Source organism: Ixodes scapularis, unplaced genomic scaffold, assembly GCF_016920785.2.
Source record: "Ixodes scapularis isolate PalLabHiFi unplaced genomic scaffold, ASM1692078v2 PGA_scaffold2__306_contigs__length_199485367, whole genome shotgun sequence".
Classification (NCBI taxonomy): domain Eukaryota; kingdom Metazoa; phylum Arthropoda; class Arachnida; order Ixodida; family Ixodidae; genus Ixodes; species Ixodes scapularis.
This window is the reverse complement of record NW_024609857.1, coordinates 7,179,952-7,202,852: the sequence shown is the minus strand read 5'-3', so window position 1 is coordinate 7,202,852 and position 22,901 is coordinate 7,179,952. Positions and strand designations below refer to the sequence as shown.

Here is a 22,901-nt window from a genome sequence, read left to right as displayed (position 1 = left end):
AACGCATAATTGTGTCTAAATAGTGCAAAAAAAATAAAATTTTATGATGACGATGGCAAATTGCAGCAATTGCTTGCTGCGTGTGAACGCGGGCGGCCCGTATTGCTGGTGTTGCGACGTCAAGTTTCTGGGCGAAATTGCCCCATCTGAAGCTGGCCTGAATGGCGTGAGGGCGGTGAGTGGCGTGAGGGCTATGGGTGCGTCAGGGCCGTGAGGGCCGTGAGGGCGGTGAGGGCGGTGAGTGCGTGAGGGCCGTGAGGTTCAGAGAGGGTGAGTGAAAGGCTGAAGGTGAGTGTGAGGGTGAGGGTGAGTGAGGGGCTGAAGGTGAGTGTAGCTATGAGGGTGAGGGTGAGTGAGGGGCTTAGGTGAGTGTGGCTGTGAGGGTGAGGGTGAGTGAGGGCGACCTAAAATGCCGACCTCTGCCTGATACTAGAAGATGAACAAGATACTTGTGCACAAGTATGCCATTTTTTGTGCTTTCCCGTAGAGAATTTGTAGCCCCTATTGAAAGTTTTTGCTCGTGTGTACTCCGTTTTTATGTAATTGATTGTACGCCAAGAGGGGGCTAAGGCCTTGTCAAGCTTCACTTCACGCCTTAAAGAAAAGAAGTTTGCAGCTATGGTCAGCTAGAAGCTATCAATTCCGGGGAAGCCCCTCCCATCTCTTTCCACTCTAGTAGAGCACTAGAGCGGAAAGAGGTGGGAGGAGGTTCCCCTGAACTCTTAACCTGTCACTGACTACAGTAGTCTGTATCTAGTTGGTACATGCAGACAGCTGTCACTGTTTCTAAACAGGAAAAGGCGTCTGCCACGCTAGCACTTTCCCACGAAACCCGTCGTAGATGAAAAGAAACGGCCCATGGCAGAACTCAGACATGTTAATGCTCTTACTGTGAGCTGCAAAAGAGCTTTTGAATCGTTTGGCATAATTTTCAACATTATCGATCTACCCCCGGTCTATTATCAGAGCAGACCGATTACTAGTGTAAACAACATCCACTGCAAATCTGCCTTCACTGAAAAATGCCCAAAAGTTTCACGCTCCAAAGGGGGACTGTAAAAATAACGCAAACCCCAATTTTTATAAATCGGTGCAGGTTACAAAGGCTGTCCATTCAACTCCTCTGCCGATTATATTTCCATTCCTGGCAGTGTTTTGCTTTCTCGAACACTACCCGACCTCGCAAGTTCCTTTCAGTGCAGAGGCTGCATCTTTAATGCACATGATCCCTTTCCAGGGCTCCAGAGTAAAGCAATACTATGCACACCATGTCTGCAGCATTATCATGCAACACTTAGGGTGGCTGAAATGGGTCAGATTTCCTGCAGGGAACTGTAATGCTTGGAAGCAGTCTTGTGGAAGTAGCCTCATTTCACTTTGGGCAAAGTGGGAAATGGTGTGGCACACAGCCAAAAACTCATCACAGTTTGGATTGCTGGCTGTCGAACATGATGACCGCACATGACTTGCAAATCCCTTCAGTAGAGGCAGGTCTTCTTCATTATCCTAAGGAACTCCTCTTGGTTCACTTCGCCATCTCCGTCCCTGTCAGCTTCATTGATCATTTCCTGCGAAATGTTGTGTGCTGTGAGCGTGGAAGATACACCCCAACTATACAAAAAAAAAAAGTAATTCAGGTCACCACTGAAAGCTGGGAGGAAAAGTTAAAAACTATACAGGGTGTTTTATTTAAAGCTTTACAGATTTGTTCAAAAAAACCGTGAAAGCTACACTTATGACGTTTGTGCAGGTGAGTCATACGGCCAAGAGGACATAGTATAGGGGACTAAACGTAACAATCGGTTGGCTAATTAAGTAAATTTGTTAACTAACTTTTTAATTATTGAAAATAGACATGTTTCCAATAAGGAACTTGCTGAGCGTCAGCCAAAACCACTAAACTTTTTTTTAGAAGGATATAACGCAGGGGCAGCATTTTACAGTATTTCGTGAAAACGCTCCAATTGGACGCGTTTCTTGGTTTCGGTTTCTTACCGGAGTGCGTCTCTGCACCTGTGATCCTGCTCCCCAGTGGCTGAGACGCGCAACACACGTGTGCCCTACTTCCTTCCATCCTACCAGGGAGGCAAAGGGGTGGCTTCGCACCGCGACCACCGGGGAGCAGGACCGCGGGTGCAAAGATGCACTCCGATGAGAAATCGAAACCTGGAAACCAGTCCAAATTCAAAGATTTTTCAGAACGCCGTAAAATGCTGCCCCTGTCTTAAGACCCATTCACACTCTTGCAACCGAGTACGACCGAGAAAGACGAGACTTGTTGAAACCTCTTAAATTTCTTAGAACGACAAAACACACTGGCACGCTGGCGCCATCTATGTGTTGACCCTGGAACTGCATTTCATAAGAGCGAAGGTTTTGCGGTATTTCCGAAGTCAAATGTGCATAATACTTACAAGAAAGGCTCGTTTATAACGTTGACAAAAGTTTATCGAGCCAAGAAAGAAAGGATAATGCGCGAGAGAAATAGAAAATATGCCGGACCGCCAAGTTTACACTGCTACCCAATAGGTGGCACCAGTGTGTCTTCTCGTTGTAAGAGGTTTCAAGCCACCAAGTTTTAAGAGGTTGCAAGAGTGTGAACGGGCCTTTATATCTTCCTAAAAAGAGTTGATTTAGTGGTTTTCGGTGATTGGAGCCACATGTATATTTTCACTAAATAAAAAGTTAATTAACAAATTATACTTAATTAGCTGACTGATTGTTAAGATTAACCCCTTATGCAATGTCCGTATAACTCACCTGCATACACTGCGTGAGTGTAGCTTTCAAGGCTTTTTTTTAAACAACTCTGTAAAGATTTAAAAAAAACACTGTGTATACTCGGTATCCACTACATTGTGCTACACTGTCAAGGCTAGCTTCGACTGCTGCGCAGTGATTTCCCTACACACCCCCCTTGTTTCTTCTGAAGGCACCCCCTTAATTCGCAACAACTCCTCTATTCAGTAAATACAGCGCCAAAAAACGACAGGACAAAGACGAGAGTAAACAGGGCGAGGCGCACTCGCAACTAAAGTTTATTTAGGAAAAAAACACATAATATAAACACATAATAACTCCTCTATTCTTAATTTCCCCGCCCCCTTACCCTCAAAATTTAGATGCCCCCCCCCCCCCCCCTAATTTCAATTCTTGGGGAAACCCCTGCTGCTGAGAGAACGTGGCTTCATCTTGCTTCTCATTTGCACATGCTCAGACAACCATCTTTGATTGCAGAAGTTATGCTAGACTTGACAACATAGCGTTAAATATTTGATGCCGAGTATAGACACTATGAATTAAAACTTTTACAAATGCTTCACTGAAGATGTATTACCAGGTAAATGCACAAAATGAGTCATGTTGCTTAAACTTTGGCAGAACATTGCATAGAAATGTGCTACTCGTACCAAGTGTCAAATAAATCTACATGTTGCACTTGTCGAGTTGCAATCCATATGAAGGTGATAGGGCACTCTACCTGAGGACTTCCCCTAAACTTGCACAATGGCTGCTTTAAATGAAGTATGTGGAGCAAGTATATTATTGTCTCTTTTTTTTTCCGTTCGTAAAAAAAAAAAAAAGTATATCGTTACAAATAACAAACAGTAATTGGATGTGAAAGCTAAAGATGAGAATTTAATAAGGCGAACTTGTGCCTGAAACTGGAGTGAAAAAAGTACTGCACACCCTGCGTCGGCGACAGGACGACGGCCAACTCGATACTGCCAGTCTTGGCATCTTTTATACAGTCTATGCTGTCGAGTATGCCCTACTGTAACATCCCACAAGATGCCCCACCCTCGAAAGGTAACCCACTGCTAATTTTGACATGATTTCCTTTTATTTTTTTCAAAAACACCGAAATTTAGTTTAATTCTAGTAATTGCAGTGCCCTGGCCAATGGTGACCTCGGCCAAAAAGAGGTCAGTTAGCTATGGCTCGAGATAAGCAAACATTGCTGACTGGGAAGGACAGTTGCCTATGCTCCATTGCCACTCAACGTGCAAACAAGTTTGGCAGGTCACGAAATACAAAAATAGCATTTCTAAACTTTTTCTCCGACTGCACACTCCTCATTTTCACCCAATTCGCTCTTGCTTAGGTGGGCTATCTCTCAAGACATTACGGTAGACATAAACATGCAATAAGTTCCGAGATTCCGCTGGAATGCTCCAGAACAGCACGAATGGTAAAAGGGAAATTTGGCAACACTGTGACGTGATGCAACATGTTCACGTACATCATAGCGTTGAGTCGTGGAGTTGCCCGACGCCTGACCCGACATTGCCATGTCACGTGTGTGACGTGACGTCCTGTTGTACCTTGATTTGATGCGCAAAGTTACTAGGACCAATAACGTTGTTGACATTGTGATACCACGTGCACACCATTAAAAACACAAAATCCGAGTTAGCTTTCATTAGAACGCAATTCTGCATTAAAACTCGGCTGACGTTGTTTAAACGGTGGACGGCTGGAGTGATGGCCGTCCGCTGCCACGTCGGTCACGCATGCGGCACCATGACAGGTTTACCTGAAGCTCCTCATCTGTGAGGTTCTCCGACAGTTCCTTGGCCACATTCTTGAGGTTCTTGAAAGAAATCTTCCCAGTGCCATCCTCATCAAACAGCTGAAACGCCTTCATAATCTCCTCATTTATGTCTTTCTCAGCCAGCCTCGTGGACATGACGCTCATGAACTCCTCCAGGGGAATTTTTCCTACGTACAAAAAAAAAAAAAGAAACAATAGATTCCCACTTAACACCATTTGCATCCCCAATACAAAAAAAAAATTATCTACAAAATCTATTGCATCTAGAACAAGACTATCACAATAATTGCCAGATGTGCTGTGGTTTGCTGGATGCAACTTACATTCCTTTTTCAGGACATTTCTTAGGAGTCACTTTTCACTCTATCCATCTGTGCTCGCAACAGTAATGCACTCTATTGTTGTCCAAGAATAAAGCTTATAAGAAAACATTTTGTTTAGTAGTGTAGCAGTTGCCACTATGAGCCCTGCTACCTGTGCAATATCACATAATGTGCATCTGACAAGTTCAATCCACAGGTGGTTGTTTCTAGCTATCCACTGCTTGCATCAGCTATTGCATTTGTGTGCTTCAAACGACAATGCAGCTGCAGATGAGGAAAGTAATGTCGGTAGGAAATGGATCATTGTCTTACACTTGCAAGCATTTTACACTTAATATTATGTAAAGTTGGGCTAGTTGGTATGAATGTATTACAGAAAACAGTGTGAAAAATATGAAGAACGAGCGAGAAATATGAAGAACGAGCACTAACAAGAGCGTGCACTATCAACTGAAAGATTATTGACATTCTGGCTAACATGCTTCCATGACGATACATATTTGTAAAAAAGTTCCTTACCAGTTCCCTGCTTGTCAATCTCTGCTATGAGTTTTTTCACTTCCTCCTTTTTTGGTTCAAAACCCAGTGCTCTCATTGCAAACTGTGAAAAAAGGATGTAAAAAAAAAAAAAAATATATATATATATATGTACATATATGGTGTGCTAGCGCACCATATATGTATATATATGTATATATATATGGTGTGCTAGCACACAGCAAAGGGGATGTGCAGGGTGTTCCCAAGCACCCAGTAAGCCAGTAAACGGAGTGCAATGCATAGGTAGAAAGTTTCCGATTTCCTGGGAGAGGGTAAGGGGATCCCCGTTTGGAATTACAACTACGCCAATGAAATGAAACTATACCTTCATATCTTTAGACTCCATGAAGCCCGTGCCACTGGGATCGAAGAGACTGAACGCTTCCTTCATGTCGTTCTTCTGCTCCTCGCTCGGTTCTGGCTTTCCGCTCAGTTTCCGCTTGTAGCCTGCACCTGACGCACTTTTCCTCGAGGACGACTGCGGACGAAGAATAGGGACAAAGTGGACGAATCGGAACAAAAATGGGCCCCTGGCCTGTGCTATTTCCAGTGTTTGTGCGTATGGCGCGTGCTTGCTCACTTTCCGAAGCGATGCGCGGGCTGTGGGATGTGGATTTGTACACAATGGAAAGGTGTTTAGTCTCCGACCAATGCCTCCTCCACTGACGGGGTGAGGACGGCATGCAGGTAGGTCTTTCAGTGGTCCCGCCTTGAGCTTCCGGCCTTCGATAACACTACGGCGTTCTTATCCTGTCAGTGACTATTGTTGGCAATTTCTTCAGGAGAATTGAAACGGAGTGAATGTAAAATGATAAAGCAAAGAAACATGTTTTTTTACTTTCTCCTGGCTAGTATGCCCGAACTAGTAATCAACGCTTTCTCGTTTTAGATATGCATCACGCAGGATGCTGTTGTAAGGGAGTGAGACAGCCGAGCTAATAAACTTGAAAGCTGGTCGCTATATTGAGAATGGCCCAACGAAGATAATCGTTCTCCGTATCTAAATTTTAAAATATTCGGGCGGGCCGCTGCACGATGCGTGTTGTGTTCCAGTTAGTGCAAATGCCTTACCATTGCTTGCCTAGCTTTCCACTTGTGAAGCAAACAGGTGGGTCAATGGAATTTTCCAGGACAAACAGAAACAACTTGTAGTGCCTAGATGCGAAGCAAAAGCAGCGAAAACCGAAAGAGCAAGAATTATGCAGTGGTGCAGTGCACTGATGGCGTTCCTTCCGGTTGCTATGCGACCGGATCTTGTGGCTTCGAACCGCACCGGCCAGAGCCACAACTACGTAAAAAATAACTCCAATTTCCAAAATTTCGAGCCACGGTGTAATATGGATTCATATCATAAGTTCTATTGTTAATGCTTCAATTAATTTGAAGTGCAGTTTAGAGTTACTAGACGTTTACTTAATTTTGTGCGCTAAGTTCGAAACCGAAACTACATTGTGCAGCATCGTTAACGCGAATTCGACCGCAACTTTAACGCTTAGGTTAGTGCGTCAGAACCCAAATGCCCCATTCCACCACTTTAGTAGTCTTGGTGGTGGTCCTTGAATTCTAAGAGTAAAACAAACAACAGGCGATCGCTTGTCCACGCTCTGTACGCAAGCTCCTGCTGCAAACAAGCTATTCCTCACATTCCTCACCCTTGTCGATTTTGATACGGAATGCAACAGACACACGCTGACATCACTGCCTTTCTACAGTGGCAACAATTTGTATCTGTTTCATGGAGGAGCAACCACCGCACCAACCGACCTTCTGCAGCAGCTATTTCAGTCTTCTATTTGTACTAAATTTTAACCTGAACATACTGCATAAAAACAGCCAACACACTACTGAGCAAGTAAATTCTCATAGTGACTCATACAAGACAGAACAGAAGTAGTGATCAAAACTTTATTGTTCTCAAACAAGAAATAAGGTGAATACAGGCATCCATTGCAACGAACATGAATCAAACGATAATAGAAAGTAAATACAGCTATACCTGCTATAGGTGCAAAAATTAATCTAAAAACATAACACCCTTTCATCTATCAGACAAAAGTACAACACAAAACTGCAACCGGCAGCACAAAATCAGGCAGGTCTAATCAAGAGAGTAATTAAGTGTTTAAACGTCTAAAGTTTTTCCTAAGGTAGGACCTGTCAAATCGCAGTGCTAAACTCATCAGCTCTCACAGGGAGAGAACTTCTATTATAAAACAAACGAGGAACTAACGGTCCTGACAAACACCTCAAATACAAACAACACAAAAGGCTCAGTCAAGCTACATAAACTTTATACATAAAACAGAAGAAAAAAAAACAATACCATCCCCCTTTGTCAAAATAAAAAGTGGAACTACTTGGAAACAATCCTGACCATCACAGATCTCAAACAAACCAAATGTGAAAACAGTCACAAGTCACGAGTTTCGAGGACTAATTATTCGAAAATAAGACAGCACGTCACCAACAGTCTACTTGCTAAAACACGGGAGGGGAGAGCACAACCCTCCAGGCCGTCGCAACATGTAGGTTAAACATAAAACACGTGGGTACAATACTATCGCAAGTTAAAGCAAACGGAGGAATACTCGGAAACCAATAATACTCGGAATAGAGTGCTCTGCATAATGGCCAACGCCACGCAACAGGGAAGTGCTACACTTCATTGGATCCAATCCCATCTACTTGGGGGACGGGTGCAGGGACTCGAGCACAGCGCTGATGTCGCCCCGCTTCACTTCGAGCAGCTGCCTCAGCCAGCCCCCTTCGTTGTCGAATCCCATGACGAGCATCTGGGAGAGGGCAGTGTCAATCTTGGAGCCTAGCAGAAATGGAGAGAAAAAAAGGGAACCTTGTAGCATGGTGTTAACACAGAATTGCATCCTTACTGAAGCTAAATCCGATTTGACCTTGAAAAAGTGAGCAATGCCCGATACGCTGTCGAACACCTGTGCCGCAGTCTAAACTAGCCGACAAAAAAAAAAAAAAAAAAAAAAAAAAAGAAAATGGAAGGAGCAGGAGGGAGGGCTCCGACATTTCAAGGTCTTCCCCGCTAAAAGCCTCAAAACAAGAAAAATAAAAGAGTGGTACAAAAGGAGGACATGGCAGCGCTGACACGGTGTCGCGTGTCTGGATGGCTCCGACTGGAGTTAGTGTTTGCTGCACTCCTCATAAAACGCGTTTCTGCATACAATGGTTTGATCGATACACGAAATAAAACTGCAAATTTTTACCAATCTGCTGCTTAGCTATGTCAAGGTAAACGTTTTGCTTCGCAATATCATTTACATTTACAGATTCGTTTGCAGGTGGTTTTCTCAAACGTAGCATTGTGGAAGTCTCGAGCAGATACATAGGGGTGTGTTAAGTTGTGGTCTCGCGACCAAGATGCACTCCTGGTTAGAAGCCAAAAGTAGCCTTGTGTTTTGCGTAAGGAAGCACCCACCATTGCACTGCTGTTGCGCCGGTGAAGCCGCCGGTGCAGATGCTGCTGCGTTAGAGTCGTCCACCATGATGGACTCGCGGAGCGCATTCAGCAAGGTCCACCCGTGGGACACGTCAGGCTCCTGAAACATAACCAACCCGGTATCAGCAACGATAATGCAAAGAATGACTTGTCCTCTTTCTATTAACGAATGCCTCGCGTGAAACAAAACCCTAGACCAGGGGTTCTCTAACTCTTTTGACTGCATCAGCACTGATGCAGTCAAGTTGTTTTACAAACAGTGGAGGACAACAGGAAGTGCTCTGGCTCGCAGCTGTGCACCAGCGGCTGGCACAAATCTGCTAAACTTCTGCTTAAACTGGTAAGACACTTTACTTGAGAGCAGGGACGGTCGTAGTAACCAGTCGAGTAAAAGAGCACCGCTCTTGCTAAGATTCCATGTCCACAGACGCTTCAAATGTGCATTCCATAGCTTTCCCCACTGCATTTTAAAGCTGGTCCACACACGCGCTTCTGAGTGCGACCGAGTGAGCCGTGCTCACTCGTAACCGCTTATGAAAGAATGCACTTGCCACCATCTCTCAAGCAGCCAGGAAACAGCTCCGATCCGCGCATAAGGTTTTGCAGTATCCGAAAGATCAAACCTATGCACTATCTACGAGATATGGTCACTTATAACAGTGTCAGAATTATTTCGACCCTGGGGAGAAAGAATGATGTATAAAAATTTATTGAGGGCAGGTCGGAACCGCTTCCAGGGCTGCCTGAAAGATGGCGCCGGTGTGGTCTCTCGACGTAACGGGCAAGCGCTCTATCCCACCCAAATACAAATGTGTGAGCCAGTCTTAAGAGTAGCTTGCATGCAGTTGTCAGAAAACGCAAACCGCGTCCAGAAGTGAGCCTCACCGTCATCGGCTCCGACTCGGGGGCTGGAGTGGGCTTGGGAACGGACCCCAGGTTCTGCGGGATCGACCCAAAGGGGCAGAACACGCCCCCCGTTGCCGCAGCCTGTGGCTCGGAGCTCCGCGGTGCATCGGGAGTCTTGGCCGCCTCGGTGCTCTGTGCAGCTGCCTCGGAGGTCTTGGGCCTGCCACCAGCGCCGTCTTGGGTGGTGTCCATCGGTTCCGTCGCGGAGTCCTTCTTGCTGTGGTCATCTGGGGTCGGGGCTGTTTCAGAGGCCCTCTCCACGTGGTAGGCCACATTGATGCCTACCAAAAAAGAAACGATCCAAGAAACTTAGAATGACTGTGAACAGCCTGTTGAGAATTGGAAAATGGAATGCCTGCGCACACTTCCAACATTTTCGTATCTACAACCCAGCACGCACACATTTGTGTAACTCCGCAACGAATGCATTCAGTTGCATTTACTTTTTAAAACCAGGCTGCTCTCGAGTTTTCTCTTTTTTCTCTTCCTTGCACATTTTCACCGCTTATTCAAACAAAATGAATTGCAAGTGCTCCCACTTTTGCACAATCTAGGCTTTAAATGTTTGGGAAATACGACAACCGGCTCCATTTTTTCACTACAGGGACGAGCTGAGCAAGTTGAATACTAGGCATCACGGGTGGAACCAGCTGAACAAGGAAGGAAGGAGAAACAGAAAAGACAACCGACCACTGGACTACCAACTATTTTAATAAATCATCCTTTCCTTCTACTAGCTGTTATGCGTATTGCTTTGCTTCCGCTTCTTTTCTTTATCCCAAGCCATGTTGCCCCCTTCCTTTTATTTTTACTCAGTGGGAAGGACGCCCTGCAGAAAGAGCTTTTCTTGAGGTTGCAGGGTCAAGGAGGCACTAAACCAGTTTCTGCGATAGTCCATTTATGGTCATACCTCAATCTATGCGCACCAAGCACCCTGAAAAACTAAATATTACATTCATGAAGCAGGGTTGTAAATTGGGTCAGTTGGTAGCAGTTGAACATGATGAAATACAGCCTCAGTAAACACGGACACGTTTACCAATCTGTATTTCACGTGTATTGGTTCCCTCTTCGTCATCCGAGTTTACCGAGGTTATATTTCATCATGTTCAACCACTTTAATCATGCATGGCCTCACATAGATTAAATTATGACCATAAACAGACTATCACAGAAAGTGGTTTAGTGACTTCTTTAAAGGATACGCACATTACAAGCTATTGGTTGCACTGTGCCAACTCACCGAGCGGGTCGAGCAGGTTGGCGATGGTGTCCCCGATGCCGTTCAGAAGCTCGTGGTACTGCACCCGTGCAGCGTGCGTAGGGTCTTGTGCGGTGGCCCCGCCCTCCGCGGACGGTCCCGCTGCCTGGGTCGCCGGGCAGCCTCTGAATGCGGGGCACCCCCTGTGGGGCCCAGGGGGACCTCCCCTGCGGTGGCCCCAGCCGTGGTGGCCACGGCCGCCGCCCATCGTGGACTTGGCGCAGTGGCGCCACAGCCGTTTCCAGCCGGGGAAACCCCAGATGGGTCGCTGAAAAGCGAAGCAAAGCAATCCAAAGTCAGCATTCCGCAAGAGTAAACTGCTACCTATGTGGAGACTGAGCAATCACACATCCATCGACCATTCTACTACACTTGGCAACAGGATAAGAGTTTGGGGGAAGCTCCTCCCACCTCTCCACTTTAGAAGAAAGAACGCTGGAGAGGAGGCGACCTCCTCTCCGGCGTTCACTTGTCCTGTCACTGACTATAGGGTAGAGAAGGGAAATGAGCGTTGTTTGGGCAGTTCCGGCAGCACAGCCCACCGGAACTGCCCAAACGACGATAATGATGCGTGCCCTTTCCCTCTTCTACATCGCCGAGTCGGTTGAAATGCCCGCGGAGGACGGCCGGTTTGTTTTCTGCTAACAGGATCAGGCATGTGCCTTTTCCCCCTTCTTACCCCGACGATTCCGTCGAAGTGCCCGAATGCACATAGATGGCGCTGCAGTCCAACAGAATGGCGCCACCCAGGGAACCGTTAATGGGATAGTCTAGAATCGCCGGCAGGAGGCAAAGGGCAGGGAGGTCTCTCAGTTGCCTCCAACATGAGCGTCATTTCGCTAACGCTTCGGCGCCAAAGTGAACCTCGAGTGTGCATGCGCAGTTAAAGTTTCGCAGAGGGCAGCGACTGCATGCTGAAGAACGGGTATCTGACAGAGACACTCCGCCGTTCTGATCCCGTCGGTGACCATAGCGCTGCGATAGGTCGGGACAACAACGGCGTTTTTTAACGAAGCATCGCAGTTAAGAGAAATTAGTTGAAGGAATAGTACGAGCAAACCAAGCACTCCCTCAACCTAAACGTTTGCATCTCCTACCGCTTCTGCAACAATTTCCCTTTTCATAAGCAGGGTGAAGGGTTTGCCTAAAAGGGGATGCTGGTCTTTAAATGCTAAAAAGCTGGGGAAAAGTCATTTCCTAGAAAATGGCTTTTCTAAAAGTTAGACATACCCACCCAGCTCTGTACAAAATATTATTGCTCTATCCTATTTTAAAATATGAAAAAAAAAAAAAAAGTGAAGCCGTAATTGTTTACGAACATTTAATAGGAATACACATACTTCAAGTGCTTATTTTCTCTCTTCACACTTCTTCGACAGGTACCAATGCCTTACAGGCGTTTTCTGAATTTTCTCCAGGACAATATTAACATGTTGGGTGCCATTTTAATCGAGAAGGGAGCTGTGCAGTGACACTATCTTTATTTAATTAATTATGTTCTTAAATAATGAAAAAGCATGTCTTTTACACCATAATTACAATCGTTCTTTAGTAACATAACCCTCTCAGGGGAGATCTAAATACACCTTTGTGAATGCACAAATACACAAACACACCTTTGTGAATGCAGTTGCATTAAATTTTTTTATAATTTACGAATAATTTTTCTTTAACGACCCGTAACAAATGACCTAATCAAATTAGACCGATCTCCCATAACTCGGGTTTTAGTAAAGATTTTCAATATCTGATTGCACATTTGGAATAGGTGCAAGATGTGTTATATTAGTGCATAACAAGATAAGTATTCTTTCATAAATAAAAAAATTACTCTTAAGCCCCACATTAAAATGTCCAACCCTAATTGTAATGAGTTCCAGCTGGTGACTACAATTCTGAGAATGTGTTCCAGAGATGAACAAAAAGAACCTGTATTAACTTAAATAGGCACAACGTTAACTTTGGAACTACAACTTCCAACCAAATCCCAGTTTCCCCTACAAGACTGTCCTCACTGACGCAAAGTCGAGTTTTTGCAAAAATGTGGTAACCTAACATTAATGTATACTTCTGCCAGTTTTAATATGAATGGATGTTGTACAGCGACTACAGTAATACACACATTAGAGTATTGATTAATGCACGCTGCACTTTAAAAGCTTCAAACTAGCAATCATCGTGGCCATAATGCCCCTCAACAACGGAAACAGAATATGCCATTTCAGAGCAGGCCAACTTCCCACTGTATGGTCATCTGTACAACATAACCAAGTTCTTTTCTTCAGTCACACTGCTGCGAATTACTGTATACTACGCTATAAAAGCTCTTGATTAGTCACACTGGCGCCCCTCTATGGCTGTAACATGAGATGGCGTGGCGTTTTGAGGCAGGTGAACTCCCAGCTGCGTTAATCTTCCGTTCAATAAATCTAAGCCCCCCATTTTTTTTTTCCAAGTTGCTTTTTTGTGGACTTTGAGCCACAGACAGAGCGGCAACCGCAGAGGAAGGAGGCAACACTCACCACTCCGGGATTCACAAGCTTCAGCATGTCGTGCTCTTCGTGTGTCCTCTTGAGGTGACACGGGTCGCACATGTCATAATCCTCGCACTGCAGGCACTTGTAACGCACGCCGTGGATCTCAGTGTCGCACACGTCGCACAGTACGCCGGCGTGAATCTTGTCGGCGGGCGCTTGAGCACCGGAAGCCCCGGGAGCACCGGAAGCCCCGGAAGCCCCAGGAGCGCCCGGCTGGACGATTGTGGCGTAGACCCTGAGCAGGCCATCTTCCATGTTCAGGGTGGCTTGTGAAAGTTCCACGTCGCTGGACATGACGATCGGGTCACCGTCCACATCTACAAAGGGAAGAAGCGGAAACGAGCGGATATTACAGCGCAGTATAAAGGCCCAAATCACACTTGTGTTTGCTTACGACCAAGCTCTCGTAATCCCTTGAGAGATGGTCGTTCACAATATCGTCAAAAGTGGCTACGAGATACATGAGAAAGGGTTGCTCACACTATTGTGTCAAAAGTTTTTCAAGTCGAGAAAGAAAGAATAATGCACAAAAAAAACGGGAAATATACAGGAATGCCAAGCGTTCCTTCCCAATAGATGGCGCCGGTGTCTTCTCTCGACGTAAGAGATTTTAAGAGGTTTTAAGGCAGGCAGTTGCAAGCAGTTGCAAATGTGTGAACCTGCAGCCTCAATGGTCAACATCTATCTGACATGCCTCCAATTTGGCAAGTTTTACAAAATGAAAAATACAGAACATATGGGGCAGCAAATTTGGCTTTGAACAACTCTCCATTACCTCAGCAATGCGGTTAGATGTCCATTTTTTTTTTTTTTTTTTTGCTGAAGTGATGTTTACCATAGGCAAAGACCGCTCCAAATGTTTCATTGATTTACTTTTACGCTTAGAAACGAGCACTACGAAATTCCTTCGAGAAGGAAAAGTCCTGTCTTACTTCTTAAAGGGATACTACAACGAAATTTCGGCGCTTATTTTATGGTCTATATGTGTTCAAAGGAGCAGTATCACATCGAACACACCAATATCTTGTTAGAAAAGTCACAAAAAGGAATTTTAAAAAGAATTAAACGATTAGCACAGAGCACCTGGTGGATGTCGCTAACGCCTCGTTTGTAATGCCTGTCTAGGAACCTCGACAGTTAGTGACGGTGAGTGTCTCGCCTCCGGCCACAACGAGAAAAGAGGGGAAGGAGGAACTCCCGTCTTCCCGAGAATCCCTTTTGTGTGTTCCAGAAGTAGCTATTGTCCCCCTACAAGATTATAAAAGATTAACCCGTCACTCAAAATTCTTACAAAAGCAGCTGCTTCGGTGGCTGGAATGACTAGGCCATTCCCTCGACGTCAGCCTCACCGTAGCTTTGCTTGTCCCGAGACGACCTCCGTCACGATTGCGTAGGATGCCACATGCTCTAAGCTGGGCCTTCTCCGAGCGCTTGCTGGAGTGGGCCGTTTATAACAAAAAATATTGCCACCAGGCTCAAAATACAAACGTGCGATTGTCATTTATGGATATTGTGGATCATATTCAACCTATTTTTGAACACGACGGATATATTTTAAATTTCATTGAAGTATCCCTTTAACTTGTAATACAACTTTCTGAGGTAACGCTATTGAGGTTATGTCACCGCACTATGGCGGACAATATGAGCTGAAATATTTTTTCGTGCTTCTTTGTCGTGCCTGCATACTTTTGGGAGCTGCGGTTCGAGGAATGGAATGCGATGTAGAGGTCCCATACTTCAAATTATTTGACAAATTGAGAAATAACAAAAAAAAAAAACGAGAAAATACTTTTTTTTAAAAGGTAGAATGTGTGCAAGCTTAAACCAACAGAACGTTCGTATTTTACTGCGAGATAAGCGTATAGGTACAGTGCCGAAAACTTACCTCGCCATGACAGCGTGAAGTCTTTGCCAGCCAGCGATGGAAAGAGTTGACCGATCGTTGCCTTGAACGCCTTGAAATCTTTCACGTCGCCCATCACGAAGCGACGGATCTCCGAGCCATCGAGGTACACTTTAACCGTCGTCATGGTTGATCTCGTAATCTTGCACCTGCAGACAGTGAAACAGCTAAACATCCATCTGTCCGAACCAGAACCACAGTTCACGGATATCTGCGTCGCAGTAGTTCTCAACTAAAACGAGGTCACGCAGGAGATCCTACTGCGTAGCAACCAACGGTAGAAACGAACAGGTTAAGGATGTTCTACAAAATGTTTTTTTGGTATCTTGAACATAAACTGACAGGTTAGTGATACTCTCTAACTATAAAGGAACCTAGAGATCCTGAATATTTCCAAAGTCCGTATGTACGATAACACGTCTTCTCATACAAGCCTAAAGCGTATCACAAACTACTTACCTGGCAACGTAAGCTTTGGTCGGAAGAAGACTGACGATTACACGCTGTGTAGCGGGTATATATACCGACGTAAAAAATGACTCGCAATATTGCACTCGGTTCAGATGACTGCTACGGCCCCGTTCAAAACGGAATGTCACGCAACGTAAGTGTCCACCATACTGTTTACAAACATTGGTCGCTTTCCGTCACGTGACAAATTCGTTCGCGCTGATTGGACGAGAGGTATAAACTTTGCCATCGAGAGTATAAAGTGACGTCAAATGTAGTATGACGCATCGCGCAGAATGTACCAGATAAAGGGCGAAAGGAGGCGGAGAACCAGTTATTTCCTAGTGTTGCCTCAGATAATAGATGTGACTCACTCCGAACGTTCTCGAAAATTCAGGTAGACACGGGTAGTAAGCGCTTTCTCTCGCTGGCGTTTTCTCCTCCTCGGAGTCTTTGCGCTCTTGATCGAGCGATACTCTGGAGCGATCCAGTGGATCCTCTGAGTGGATCCAGCATCCCGCTTTGAGCAACGTCGCGGCATCTACGATATCGAGTGAATGAAGCAGAAAGTACTGCGAAGTCATTTGTTCCTCCTCTTATCTGTGTTGCCTTCCTCATGGTGGATCAAATCCCATTCCTCTTTAGTTCCATTTTTTTTTTTTTTTGGCTACTTTTGCTCCATTTCGCCTCTGCAGCAGGATGTACACCATGCGACCATGCTCTGCAGTGTGTGAAACCGTGAAACTATGGCACCATGTCTGCCTCATTGAACTCGTGTCGGCGTGAATTTACCGTTCGTCCTCAACAAATTTCTGCCTAATGTGTGTGTGTGTGTGTGTTAAGATATCACTATCAGACATTTTTTGGTCAGTCCAAAGTCTGCAGGCTAACTTCCTACTGTATGCCACTGGTTACATCGGTTACATAGAGATCATACATACTACTGGTTATGCCCAGTCACCCCAGTGATCAGTGTGCCCAGTTAAGCCGTTTCATTGTGCCGTTCCTAGATCTGCAGCCGCCTCAGCCCCTCCCCCGAAAACAATTTCTGGCTACACCGCTACCACGGCTACCACCATAGAGATCGTACAGCTACCACTGATCTCTGTGTATGCCTTCAACTTTCGATCGCCATCACTATCAACATGCGCATAGAGAGCCTAGATTGTAGAGAAAGTTCTTTTTCATACCATGGGGAGCATTTGCAATTTAATGGTGGACAGCTTTTCCTCAAGTGCGCATGCGTTGCATTGTCGCTAGGCGAGGAGAAAAGCAGGCTGAAAGGTAAAGACTTGTCAACCTCCTCACAGCTCGTGTTGCAAACGCGGCTTATAAACCACGTGACCTCTATCGAGCGGTTGGGACCGTTGGGACCGTTGGGACCTCTGCAATACAGGCTCTCTACACGCGCATCGCGCTTCCTTCTAAAAAAAAAGCCATTCGAGCTTTTCGAAATTAACAAGTCGAAAAGTTACACGCGACGCAAATTTAGAAACTTTAGTGTCTCACTCCGAGAAGCATGGATCCAATTAATGGTAGTGATGGCAACGGCAATGAGTCTAAAACAGATTGTCACGCCTTAACGCTTTTCGAAGAATACTCCCATCGCAACTGCGAAGTCGCTAGAGCATTGGAGGGTGAGCTTTCTTGCCTACATTCAGAAGCAGTCGGAGGGAACGCCTAATTGCCTAAATGCTTCGTACTCTCCCCATCAGATGTCGGAGAAGCGCGGAGATGCGAGGAAGAGGAGTACGCGAAGTTGTGTCAGGAGCACGGCGACCTGAAAAGGCAACTCGATCAGCTGAAAGACAAGTCGAGAGTTGCGGCCGCAGAACAGGACGCTTTTCTTAAGGACACCGAGGGCCTAGTGCGAAAATTGGAAGAGCTCAAGGTCCAGGATCGAATAATGGTGGAGAGAGTTAAGGTGCTTCATAGCGACGGGTTTGACGAGGAATTGGCGAGGTACAGGCACTCAACCCCCATCTGAACTGCTTTTTTTTTTTTTTATAATTTTTGTTTTACTTTTGCGTTTTTGCTTTTTTTTTTTTAAGAGTTGTCATTTTTTAATTGTTTTCTAGTCTAATCTTAAGTAATGAGCTCCTTTTATGTTTTCCAGGAACACAGAGAAACTACTCTTTCGAGCCACGGATATTAAGATGCAAAGGTGCCATGAAACACAATATTTGAAAGGAGGTAAATCTATGACACTTTTACTTTATTTTCTCTTAACCTCCCATCAACTGGAGTTGTATAAGAGCAAAGCCAGTGCAACTTTGGCCATTGGCAATCAGTTCATCTAACGACCTTTCATGAAAAAATGCTCGTGTTGTTTCACGGACAGCTTTTATCCATGCACACTGCCTCGCTGGCTCCTGAGTTTAATTTAGCTTGCCGAACCCTTGGCAATTTCAATGAGGCTTGCCGTAAGCTCGAGCCCAATCAGGCAAAGCCAAGCAAGAGGTGATCTAGTTTTGAAGCCCAGGATTAACACTCGCGGATTTGTTTTTGTCTTTAGCGCAAAAACATGGTTTTAAAAAATACAATATTAACAAAACATCACGAGAGCGTGTATTTGCAAAACTATAGAGTTTCCACGTAACATCATAGTTTTGACAAGACGGAAATAATTTTGCTTTAGAAACCGATGCATACATTGCAGCACACAAAAAAAGGTGTGTCAAGATATGTGCGATACCAAAAAATATTGGCGAAATTGGGACAAGAAAAGTCCCCATTTTACCAATATTTTTTGGTCATGGAAGTCCTCAGCTTATACCTTTTATAAGCCTCCAAATTAGTGTGCGAATTGTTGCGCGTTCAATGTTAAGGACGAAAGAGATGGTGCGACCGACACCAAGCTTAGGTGAAAGCGTTCTGTGTAATCCACATGCCTTCAGGTTCGTGCAAACGAGTGGCATCGTCCTCTTTGTTGGTGGCGACGCTGGACGCATTGACTGCTACAGGAATCTTGGTCAATCAGAAAAATCCTGGCAAACTTGGGAAGCCTAGAAATGCAGTTATGGTTGGCCAGCCGACTGTGGTGGTCATTGCATACAAACACTGGCAACACCCTTATGAATACTGGAAGCAGGCTGGAAAATAACAATCAAGATGATTTAAATTGTGATTTAAATCACACCAATTTTGCTGTGACGGTTTAAAGCAAACATTTCCAGTCAGAAATAATTAAGAAAATTAATTTGTTTACTGTTTATGTATGATATGATGCTTTATATGTGCATTTGGTTTCCATAGAAATATTTAAAAATATAATCAAGAAAATTTCATATCCACAGGCAAGCAGCAGTGCAAAATCAGAGCATTGAACTTTCCTTCTACCTTCCACTTTGCTCCTCAGATACGTAATAGACACCTATTGTGAGCAAATCAGAACGCAAGGTAAAAGATATTAAAACGAGAAAAGTAATCTCATGCTGCAAACAAATCAGAATGCAAAAGAAAAAGCAAATACAGCTTTTCTCAAGAACTGAAGAGTGTGTTGATAACATTGACTGACAACTGAAATAATAATACAGACAGCTTTTCTCATTAACTAAAAATTGAAGCTTCTGTTGTTCTAGTATGGTAGGGTTTGCCACAATAACAAGTTGTTAATTCAACTGTAAGTTGTACACTCATTCTTCTGTGCTTTTTAGAGCAATCAAACAGATTCATCAATCAATCTGCCATGCTTGAAATACATCTACTGGAAAGGAATCACTATTTCCTAGCTATAGTGGTTTAAATCATATTCATTTGATTTAAATCAAATAATACTGATTTAAATCAAATAAATCGAGTTTGCATGACTTTTTTTTTTAAATCGTGCTTTTTTTTACTTTTGTTACAAGACAAGCAAACATTTTGTAAGTAGGTTTCCATGTTTTCAATTGTTTCTGGAATTAATTCAAAAGTGTTCTTTTTTTTTTTTTTCTGGATTTTTTTTCCTACATATTTTGTGTGTTTTGGTGTCAGACAAAGGTTTATTGGTGGTCATATTGAAGAAAACATGGCCTTGGGATTCCTCAACCCCAGGGAATGTATACTTGGAGAATGTCCCAGCACCTATAGACTTTTCTAGGAGAATGCCCCAGCACCTATAGACTTTTCTACTAGGGTGAGAGGAGAGAGGGAAATGAGCGTCCATGTTTGGGCAGTTCTGGCTGTACAGTCTACCGGAGCTGCCCAAATGACGAGAATGGCTCAAATCCTTTCCCTCTTCTACCTTGCCCAATCGGTTCAAATGCCCGTGGAGAACGGCCGGTTTGTCATCTGCTACCGGAACCGTGCGCATGCCTTTTCTTTTTTTTTTTTACCCAGACGATTCCGTCGAAGTGTTGAACGTGTGTCGATGGCGCTGCAGTCAAACAAAATGACGCTGCCCAGAGAGCCCTTAGTGGAATGGTCTACAACAGGCGTGGCCAAGCTGCGGCTCGCGAGCCGCATGCGACTCTTCGCGTGTCAAAGTGGGGCTCGCGGATCCCCCCCTACCCCCCCCCCCCCCCAACCCCGCCGCCCTCCCGGTCACACGAGCACTTCCCCCAAAAGAGAAATCAAACGCGTTTTAAATCGAAAGACAGGTAGCGGTTTGGTACTCTTGTGCTGCTGCTACCTTACGTGCAGTTGGACTGTTTTTGACTCGGATAGATTGAAAGTATTTCGAGTTTCGTTTATTGCTCTAGATTGCCCTCCGCCCCCGCGGCTCTTGGAGGTTTCTTGGTTTCGTTTGCGGCTCTCAAGCTGGGTCAGCCTGGCCACCCCTGGTCTATAAGAAGGAAATGAGGGGTTCCCAGCATAGAAGAGCCTCATCGGCAGTTCAGTACTAAGGAGCAATGCCTACTTGCAGTAGATTTATTCTACTGCCTACTTGCAGAAGATTTATTCATAGATATGGTTTGCAAGTTTCACATTTATGTGGTATACAATTTTGTGTGGTACATCAATATTTATTGGTGCTATCTGTTCTTGTTGGACACAAGTCCAGCACATTTTTCGCTTGGTTGTTGTAGTTTTTAGCATTGGATAAATAAACAGCGGTGCATAAATGAAGGGGAATGTATCCCTCCGGTTGGCTAGCTATTTGAGGCTTTCCGGTTATACATATATATACAGGTAGTGGCAATAAAATGGAAGTAAATGCTCAGCAGTGAACAAGGTTGTTTATCGATGCTTCTTTCGTGTTGAACAATCTGTCAAAATCAGCACGAGCGAGCGAAAGAACACCTGATAGTTTACTCTGGCAAGGGCGCATAAATGCTTCTGGGGCACAAGCTACCGTATGTGACCGCTCATTTTGCTGGTAAATGAAGAGGAAAGCCGCGTTTTTATTATTCTTTCATTTTTGTAAAGCTGATAACTATAATAAAAAAAAACGACTTGACACAACAAAAATAACAATTGAAACGTTTCGCCTCCGGGGGACATCTTCAGTAACGCAAAGAGCAAATGAGAGTCGCATGGAAAGTTTGGTTATTTAGGCATGAAGAGAAAATCCTTTTTGCAGTCAATTCATTTAATCCGCAGTGTGCAATAAATAAATAAATAAACTGTACAGCACAGTGCACTTAACGGTAACGAGAAAACTCTAAACTGCAATCGTTATAACTGATTATTGTTGTATCTGGGCTGAATACATCACGCAAAAATGCATGGTCCCAAAGAAACTGATCATTATGAGTGGTACATGGTTATAAGTGGATTGCACTCTATATATGTGATTTTTTTATTTATTTCAAGTACTCAATGGTGCTTCAGCAGACATTATAGTGGGAGAAAGGCAAACAGATGAATAACGCTACAGCACATAAAATAAAGCGAAACAAATCTAGCCAAACCAGCACGACGAGAGACAAAAATACCACTCTACGCTAAACCAGAAATGTATGGAATATGAAATACATATTGAGTATTAAAGGTTGAACAAATGTGAAAAAGTTAAGATCCCCTGGTAATTCATTCCAATGTCAAATTGTGTATGGACGAAATAAAAAAAAAGAGCATTTCACAGTCTTCGGTAAATGCTGAAAAGAATGAAGCTAAACTGGCAAGGTCCGAATGAAGAGATCTATATGTTATGCTTTGTTGCTTGTTCTTTTTTGTTTACGCGAAAGAAGAGCTTTCTGTTTCATATTCAATGTCCTTAAATTGTTTTGTTCACGTCGTGCTCGGTTACCCTGCTCGGCTTTCTGTTCGGAGACCAAATGTTGCTCGTGCCTCTTTATTGGCTGCTTTTCTTTGGTGCATTGTGATGATTGCCTTTTGCATGCTCCTTGGAAGAGTAGGCATGTGGGCTTCTTTGTAAATTGGTGCAGCATATTTGCAAGAAAGTGTGGTAGCATATCCAGAAGAATGTGTGTCTTATGTCTTTCAGTGACTTCGGCCCAGAACTTGAAAAGAATTTCGGTGGCAAAATCAAAAGTGTTTCAGCCAATGCTAAATAAAGAGGGATCTTGAGTTGAAATTGAAACTTAATTTTATTAATATGGATTGTTACTACCAACTATGCTTTTGCTTTTCTTTGTCTTTCTCCAATTGCAGTCGTGTACAAGGGCAGCACTGCAGGTGTGCCTCTGCTGCAACCAACGACTGGCCTCAGCCCATGCGAAGTTGCCGACCGTCTTTGGAATCTGGTTTCCACACCTTTCAAAGCTTTGTGACCGTCAAGGTCACAAGATCTTTTATCTTTGACATTATGCCAGCCGTAAGGCCAAGGCTGGTTATCAATAAAGCCACACACATTTGAACTATTTACAGCCTTTGTGGTTAGGCAATTCCATTGATCGACATGTTTAACAACAAAAAATAGTTTTTAAAGGGACACTGTCAGGGTATTTATGCTCGCCAAGGTTTTTATTTGAACATGACCTGTAAGAGCCCAACCACCCCGAACACAATTTGCAACCCAAAATTTGTTTTCTTTCCGCCCGAAAATCGCCGGTCGAGAATTGGCCAGTTTGA

General features: G+C 44.3%; 3 protein-coding genes across 3 annotated transcripts; 1 reads left to right on the top strand and 2 right to left on the bottom strand.

Moving 5' to 3' along the window:
• Positions 1-428: 428 nt before the first annotated feature.
• Positions 429-6,682, bottom strand: LOC115308180 (caltractin). The gene is made up of 5 exons (XM_029987256.4): positions 6,490-6,682; positions 5,744-5,896; positions 5,398-5,479; positions 4,538-4,722; positions 429-1,568 (listed from the first exon to the last, which is right to left on the bottom strand). Exons 1-5 carry the CDS (start codon positions 6,490-6,492, stop codon positions 1,479-1,481), a joined length of 513 nt encoding a protein of 170 aa, XP_029843116.1. The 5' UTR covers positions 6,493-6,682; the 3' UTR covers positions 429-1,478.
• Positions 6,683-7,305: 623 nt separating this feature from the next.
• On the bottom strand, positions 7,306-16,540 carry LOC8050514 (sequestosome-1). Its single transcript, XM_002433451.5, has 7 exons — positions 15,954-16,540; positions 15,477-15,643; positions 13,574-13,905; positions 11,034-11,319; positions 9,770-10,071; positions 8,864-8,984; positions 7,306-8,239 (listed from the first exon to the last, which is right to left on the bottom strand). The coding sequence occupies exons 2-7, from the start codon at positions 15,619-15,621 to the stop codon at positions 8,100-8,102; spliced, it is 1,326 nt and encodes a 441-aa protein (XP_002433496.3). The 5' UTR covers positions 15,622-15,643; positions 15,954-16,540; the 3' UTR covers positions 7,306-8,099.
• Positions 16,541-17,363: 823 nt separating this feature from the next.
• LOC115326389 (kinetochore protein Spc24) lies at positions 17,364-22,694 on the top strand. The gene is made up of 4 exons (XM_029987257.2): positions 17,364-17,581; positions 17,660-17,906; positions 18,061-18,137; positions 22,482-22,694. The coding sequence occupies exons 1-4, from the start codon at positions 17,464-17,466 to the stop codon at positions 22,598-22,600; spliced, it is 561 nt and encodes a 186-aa protein (XP_029843117.2). The 5' UTR covers positions 17,364-17,463; the 3' UTR covers positions 22,601-22,694.
• Positions 22,695-22,901: the final 207 nt, after the last annotated feature.